At 43.8% G+C, this 7,830-nt stretch overlaps 1 protein-coding gene across 1 annotated transcript in view; it reads left to right on the top strand.

Moving 5' to 3' along the window:
• Nucleotides 1-2: 2 nt before the first annotated feature.
• Nucleotides 3-7,830, top strand: part of GPN1 (GPN-loop GTPase 1) — an 8,808-nt gene continuing 980 nt past the window's right edge. The window contains exons 1-9 of the mRNA XM_030944813.1: nt 3-219; nt 338-431; nt 1,243-1,282; nt 2,455-2,521; nt 3,240-3,277; nt 3,799-3,877; nt 3,978-4,072; nt 5,691-5,736; nt 7,674-7,820. Of these exons, the coding sequence (XP_030800673.1) occupies nt 139-219; nt 338-431; nt 1,243-1,282; nt 2,455-2,521; nt 3,240-3,277; nt 3,799-3,877; nt 3,978-4,072; nt 5,691-5,736; nt 7,674-7,820 (687 nt within the window). The 5' untranslated portion in view covers nt 3-138. The remainder of the gene's footprint in view (nt 220-337; nt 432-1,242; nt 1,283-2,454; nt 2,522-3,239; nt 3,278-3,798; nt 3,878-3,977; nt 4,073-5,690; nt 5,737-7,673; nt 7,821-7,830) is intronic.

Here is a 7,830-nt window from a genome sequence, read left to right as displayed (position 1 = left end):
CCCGGGGCCGTGCAGCGCCGGGAGGCCGCCCGGGCCCGCGGAGCTTTTGGGCGGCAGCGGGACCACAACCGGGCCCGCGCGCGTCACGTCGGGGCCGCGGCCGCCCCCGCCCCGGAAGGACAAGGGGGCTCTGGGAACATGGCCGCGGCGGCGGGAGCCGCTCCGGTGTGTGTGCTGGTGCTGGGCATGGCCGGCTCCGGAAAAACCACCTTCGTGCAGGTGAGAGGCTGCGGGAGTCGCGGGGGGTCGCGGGAAGTCGCCGGCTGCCCCGGGGCTGCCCGTGCCCGCCGGGGCTGCCCGTGCCCGCCGGGGCTGACGCCTCCCCGTGTCTCCGCAGCGCCTGGCCGCCCACCTACACGGGCAGCGCTGCCCTCCGTACGTGATCAACCTGGACCCTGCCGTGCACAGCCTGCCCTTCCCTGCCAACATCGGTGAGCGCTGCGGGACGGGGGGACGGGGGTCCGCCGGGAGGCAGCGGGGCCTTCAACAGAGCCCGGGCCCGTTCGCGGACAGTCTTCCCATGTGCGAATACGTGAGAGAATACAAGCTGGGCTGCTTGTGCTCCCTTAAGAGAGCCCAATTCTAATAAAAGGACTTGAGAACTATTTGTTAAAATTATAGGTCTTTTCTCCAAACAGTGATTAATATGGGTATTTTTAGAACCAAAGCTATTCTTCCAATGAGTTTGTACGTTTTTTATGTCCTCGGGTGTGATTGGAGGTGTTTGGGTTCTGGAAGCTTTTTTTTTGTCAGTAATGAAAGGATTAGCAGATTTGATCTGGTTCCCGACATACAAATATGCTATCAACAAAGAGCTTTAAAGCACTTTAAAAGACATGAATTTTATAGAAAGCATTTTAACAGTAGAACAGATCTTATGTTTAGCTGTTCCAAAGAACATACCAGTCCCTAGTTTTCTGACAATCCTGTCTCTTACCCTCTGTGAAGGATGCTGGTCAGCCTTCCCAAAGATAAGAAAGATAGTGTGGGTGCACAAGTTGTTTTGCTGCTATCAGAGGAATGACTGGAGTGCCTGTTCCAGTGCTGGATCTCCAGGAACACAGATGGAGATGTGGTGGATGTACTTTGTTAGCTGATGGTGACCAGCTGAATGACTGGGGTGTCTGTTCCAGTGCTGGATCTCTAGGAACACAGATGGAGATGTGATTGATGTACTTTGTTAACTGATGGTGACCAGCGGGGGGGTGGAAAACTGCTTACATGTCTTTCTTTCTCCCCTAGATATCAGGGACACTGTGAAGTACAAAGAGGTCATGAAGCAGTATCCTTTTTTTTTGTCTGAATAATGATACTTGAAATTTTAAGTTTTTGAAAATAATCTGTTGCATGGACACTGTGGTAAAGAGGCAGGAGGTGGGGGGGATTGCAGTAATTCAGAGTGTTGCATGAAGATCAAGAGGTTTTGACTGTGTATTTCTTGCATGTGATATTAGGAATGTGTGTTCTACAAGATTTGGCACTTAGATGATTTTCTCCTGTGCTAAAAATGATTTTGCCTAACAGTAAATTTTTACAAGCAATAGGGACTCTACTGTTTTGTTTTGTTTTGGTTTTGGTTTTGTGGGGGTTTTTAAATTTATTTTTATTTTATTTTTATTTTTTTGTTTTTGGGGAAGCCAGCAGCCTTTTCCCCATATTTTAACTAGTCTAATTTTATTTGTCATAAACAAATATGGAAATTCCTACTTGCCTGTAGTAGGATGGAGAAAACAATTTCTCCATTTGGCCATAATCAAAGCACTGTTGTCTCTCTGAGTCTCAGAGACACGGGAATGTTTGCTCTTGCTCACAGTGTTGCTGACTGTAGTGCAGTAACATTGTGCTAAAGTGGCTGCACTTCCAGAGGGCTGTGGAGGCCCTTGGTCTCTCATGTAATAGCTTGTGCAGATAGAGACAATACACAGTCTTTGGTTTTGACTTGCAAGTATGACTCTTAAATTTAATATTTTAGACAAGAATAAAGGTGGTGGGGGATAGGATTCTTGATTTTTGCTGTTGTTTGATTTGGGGTTACCAGCAGAACATCCTAAATATAAGTTTCATATTAATATGTAAGTGCATTATTTGCTTCACTGTATCTGTTAGCCCACACTGGAGTTGCTGTGCCTTGTTAATAAGTGCCTGAGGAGGATGTTTGGATGTTGAGAACAGTGATAGAGAAAACAGTGTGTTATGAGTCAGTGCTGGTTCTTGTACAGTTAAAGCACAAATGGCAAGGAGAAGCCACGTAGCCCCCCTTCCTTCTGCCAATCGCACGTGTTTGGGTAAGAGAGCATTTGTTACCCTGCTGAATGACTTAGCGACACGTGTCAGTCGTGTATTGGGCGTGCTGTCCCTCGATCTCAAGGTATCCAGGGTGCATCTGTTGTCAGAATGGACTGAGATGAGCTCTGGGCTCTGTGTAACCATCTGCTTTCCTGAATGGAGCATCAGATACGGGCTGGGCCCAAACGGCGGCATAGTGACCTCTCTCAATCTCTTTGCTACCAGATTTGACCAGGTATGAGATGGTTTCTGTGTGCTGTTCCCATGATGCGTGCTGGATGTGAGGGTTTTGTGTGTGTCCAGTCTCAGGAGGCACTGTGTTTGGTGAGCCTTCTCATATTTCTGGGCAGTTATTCTCCATACAGAACTATGTATTCTACACTGCTGTCAGAGCACATTAGCTTTCATATGAGAGATATCAGGCTTTCAGCTTGTTTTAAAGTGAAATGAAGAAGCCACAGGTCCAGAACATCCTGCAGTCTTTGTGTAGGACTGTTGTTGCAGCGTGTTTCCTATAAAATCTTTCATGCTCTGGTTTAGGAGTAGGGCAGCTCACTTCTAGAAACCCGTTAAATTTTCCTGGGGCCATTTGATAATTGACAGCCCTCCTAAATCATACCACTAAATCAGCTCTGGGCTGGGGGCTGGTGTCAGATATTGAGATGATCTCTTGATGGAGAGGCACAGAACAACTGCCTTTAGTCAGGTACTAATTTCTTTAGCCAGGTACTAGAACACACACAAAATCAAGATTGTCTTTGACATATGCAGGATCTGAGCATTTTTCATCCCTCCTTATTAAGTCATTTTCACACTCTGAAAAGCATAAAGACTTTAAACTTTTGATATTCACCTGCGGCTGTGCAAGTTAATGTAGTTTCTGCTATGAAATGAAGATGAAAGTTTCCTGTTGCGAGCCTAAATACAAAATATACTTCTGCTTTTTCAATCAGGTGATGAAGTTTATTGAAAAAAGACAAAATGCATCTAAGTGAGTACATTCTACTGAGTTGTGCTTTTCTTTCATTGTGGGAAAATTGCAAAATTCTAAAAAGCTTCTCTGAATGCTTTCTAGTTGGTTTTTTCAGCCTTGTTATAAATTTTATGTGGAAAGGGCATAGAATGGATAAACTAGATTTTCTTTACATACATAAAAATAAAGCCTGCTTATTACAGTCCTGCTTTTCTTGTCGTCCATTAGACAATCGTTTTCTCTCACACACTGTTCAAATACGCAGCAATTAATTCTTTTTTTAAAGATTTTGCACTACTAACTGTCTGGCAAATTGATGCCTTCAACTCATGAGATTACATGCTTCTTAGTTACAAAATTCACACACGAGATTTTCAGGCATGCCCATAAATCTCATTAGTGTTTGGGAGAAGCTTTTCTCATCTGTTATAGAATAATCATGTCAGTTGCTGTTGTATGCTGGTAATGGTCTAGTCAGAACAGGACCTCGTGCTTAACTAATTTTTCCTTATTGTTGTTTGGGGGTAACTTCTTACCAGGTATGTTATTATTGACACACCAGGGCAAATTGAGGTATTTACCTGGTCAGCATCAGGAACCATCATAACGGAGGCCTTGGTAAGTGCTTTTGGCATGGCTGGACAGTGAAGCTGTGCGAATGGCCTGGCTGTTGAGCAGTGAGTTTCTAAGCAAACTGTCTCTGACTTGGTGTTCTCAGGCCTCCTCTTTCCCTTCAGTTGTTGTCTATGTGATGGACACCTCTCGCAGCACCAACCCCATCACCTTTATGTCCAACATGCTCTATGCCTGCAGGTAAGAAAGGCTGGAAATGCAGCCCATCTGCTTCAATTGCTTTGTCTCTTTAATAGTTACTTTTGAGGGGAATCATGGAATAGCTTGGGTTTAAAGGGACCTTTAAAGGCCATCTAGTCCATGCTCTCTCCCATGGGCAGGGACACCTTCCACTGGACCACGTTGGTCTATCCAGACTGGCCTTGGACGCTTCCAGGGATGGGGAACTGCAGCTTCCCTGTGCAGTGTGCTCCAATATCTCTCTGCTGTCGTCATGAAAAACTTTGTCAGCATGTCTCTTTCAGCTTAAAATCATTATCCCTTGTCCTGGCCCTAGAAGCCTTGGTAAAAAGTCACTCTCCATTTTTCTTATAAACCTCTTTGTATACTGAAAAGCTGCAATGAAGCTTCCCTGAAGCCTTTTCCAGGCTGAACAATCCCAGCTCTCTGACCTGTCTCCATAGGAGAGTGCTCTGATGGTTTCCATGGCCTCCTGTGGGCCCACAGTACTGCTCCACGTCTTTGTTGTACCCTGGTTTAAAGAGCTGGATGCAGAGCTCCAGGTGGGATGAGACAGAGGGAAACAGGAGACTCACCTTGCTCACCCTGCTGCCCATGCTGCTCTTGGTGCAGGTCAGGGTGTCTCAGATCCACTTCATCTACTGCCTTGCTTATTCTCTTGGTGATTTTCTCATTGAAAAAGCAGAATAAATTAGGTACCAATGGACATAGGGAGGTCATTGGCTCAAAACTCCCACTGAAAGCATTAAATAATCCGTGAGACCTCGGTGTGGTGAATGCTGGTTACAAGGTTTAACACTGCCTGTTGCTTATAAACACATTTATCTAAGGTGTATCAAGATAGTCTAGTTTAAGTTTCTTCTTGTAAACACATCGTTTCTTATTCTGTTTTTTAATGTTACTGATACTTCAAGAGATTTTTCAAGATTTGTTTTGAGTTCTGCATAGCAACGAGATCTTGGTTTATTGTATTCTTTCTCATACCTGAATGTATCTCTTCTTTCGTGTTAAATCAGGGACTAAATACCTATAGAATGATCAGCATAGCTAGAGCTGTCGTAATTCATGGTAAATGTTGGTAAAAGGTTTTCAAAAACTCTTGCAATCCTTGTATCAAGATCAGGAGCTGTATCATTATAAAAGTGTGCAAAATATGTCCTACTGCATGCTGCATTTTCTGAGATTAGTTTGAGCAAAAGATGAACACGTATACAGTGCAATAAGTGTGTGAGCTCTTGTGTTGAGGTAGTTTTTAGATGTTCTGTGTTATTTGAATTCATTGCTCACTGAGATCTGAGTCAAATGCAAAATGCAAATGTAATTAAAAATGGGGATCTGAGAGACATAGAAAATGGTAACCAAAATGAGCTGTGTGTGTCAGAGATTTTATGCCTCACATTTGTGTGCTTACATCTTGGGGAAGCATATTTTGTTCAATGATTTTAAGCAGGACCTGGGTGAAAATTAAATTCTGATTGCTGCAGAGGAAAATAATTTTCTTCTGATGTCAAATATATTCAGTCTTGCATAAGTCTTGTCTGCCTTATGCTTAACATGCTTTCTATTTTAGTGAGTTTTAAATTGATGTTAAACTTTCATTTTGTGTCTCCCTGCCCAGTATCCTGTACAAGACAAAGCTGCCTTTCATCGTAGTTATGAACAAAGTAAGTCAAAGCTGTGATTTCCATTTTCTAGTGGGACATTGTTCTGCTCGGCTTCTTTGGTGTGGTGTCTTTGGTTTACCACAATAATAGGTTTTTCTAGAAAAGAGAGACTGGGAGGGGGCTGCAGGCCGACATCTAAACCTAAAAGAGGCACAAGTATAACCAGGGATGGGCAGTTGCACCCGGAACAGGACACCATCACTTTGAAGCACGTTTGAGACCTTAAGCCTGGGCTATAGCGACACTTAACCCTGTAAGGTGAGAGGGAGGAGATGAGGGAGTCTGCTCTTACACACCCTCTTTCCACATGGAATTTGGCTTTGTTCCTGTAAGCAACAGGCTAATGACCCACAGTGGGAGTGGTGTAACCCCTGCGTGTTCTGAGGAAAGAGTCCCAAGTACTGCACCAGGCAAAACTCAGCAGAAGGTGTTTGATCCAGTGTTTGCTGGGAGGCAGAAGCCAGTCTAGAGATACACATCCACTGCCATGTAGTGCACTCACAGTCCTAAAGGAGTGCTTCTGAGTTTAATGGCTGTCTCTTCAAACATAATCGTTTGAGATATTGGAAGGATCCCGTTAGATTGTTGGTGTGGGTGCTGCTGCCCGCAGACATCATTTGTGTTTGTGTCCCCAGTACAGCAGTCTCTCTGCACACACACACACACAGCTCCCACAGCCGTGCCTTTCATGTGCCATTTTAGTGTCTGCTGTGCCCCAGCTCCACCTGTCTGCCCCGTGACCCAAACCCTGTGTTGCTTGCTTACTGAACGACGTTTTGTATCTGTTTTCTCTCTAACTCTAGACAGTAATTTTAGATAAGCTTCTAAGATTTTGGGGTTTTTTCCCCTAGAAAAAGGCACAAGGTAGGAAAATCATTCTCTCCTAAGAAAATACATCTTTTGAAAGACTAAAAGTGGAACTTGGTCGTTAGGAAAGGTAGGCCTGAGGCGTAGGATTCGTAACTTCAAACCTCATTTTAATTTAATGTTTGCCTTTGCTAAAGAGTAAAAGCAACAGCATTTTAAGAATTTTTAACAAAATGTAATTAAGTTTAGTTTTTTTTAATTGACTTGTGATTAGAATGGAAGAATCCTGGGCAACTTACAGATGTGCAGATTTTAGAATTTTAAGATGTGCAGAGAAAAAAAAAAAAAAGCAATTTGTAGAGGTGATTTTATTTTATTTATAGAATTTTAAGTACTCGGGCTTTGGCCCTTGGGCGATTCAGTTCTGCCTTAAATCTTGTCAGTAATGCTAGGCAATACTTCATCTTTCTCCTTCCCACTGGTGCAGGGAAATGAAACATACCAGAGTTTTAGCACCTCATATTGTGCTGAGGGTGGATATGCCTGTGGCAAGGTGTCGATGAAACTTTTGAATAGATTGTTTGCATATGAGTCCATGTAAAATTGTGGAGCCATCTCACCTGTTTGTGTCTATTGTTGTGCACTGAGTTTGGGCCCCGCGCAGCTGGCACTTACAGAGCCCCCATCATTGGGCTGCTGCCCAGTGCTCCCCCAGCTCCCGAGCAATCAGGAAAGCTTGGGATTTCAGTGGGGACTGCTCCTGCCTGGCCTCAATCGTACAATCTGCTATTTACAGGAAAGCTTGGGATTTCAGTGGGGGCTGCTCCTGCCTGGCCTCAATCGTACAATCTGCTATTTACACTGTATGCTTTATTGTACAGTGTGCAGTGTTTGAGTGCTCCTTTGCAGTAAGTCATAGAAGGCTTTGGATCTGTGATTGTTCCCTTAAACAGTCATTGCCTTCTTAAACCTGAGCGGTTGTTTGTCTTCAGAAACTTCAGACCAGGGCTGAGTATTTTGAAAAGATTAACATTTTGAAAATAAGCTTAACATGGATTTTTTTATATTTGTCCACATAACAGCCTAGGGCTAAGATTTTTACTGCTGAATATTTTCCCTTCTCCTTCCAGACTGACATAATCGACCACAGTTTTGCAGTAGAATGGATGCAGGACTTTGAGACTTTTCAGGATGCCCTGAATCAAGAGACCTCCTATGTCAGTAACCTGACTCGTTCCATGAGTTTAGTATTGGATGAATTTTACAGTTCACTGAAGGTAAGAATCT

The sequence above is a fragment of the Camarhynchus parvulus genome, chromosome 3, assembly GCF_901933205.1.
Source record: "Camarhynchus parvulus chromosome 3, STF_HiC, whole genome shotgun sequence".
NCBI lineage: Eukaryota > Metazoa > Chordata > Aves > Passeriformes > Thraupidae > Camarhynchus > Camarhynchus parvulus.
Note: the sequence above shows the minus strand (reverse complement) of the source record. Positions and strands in the feature narration are given on the sequence as shown.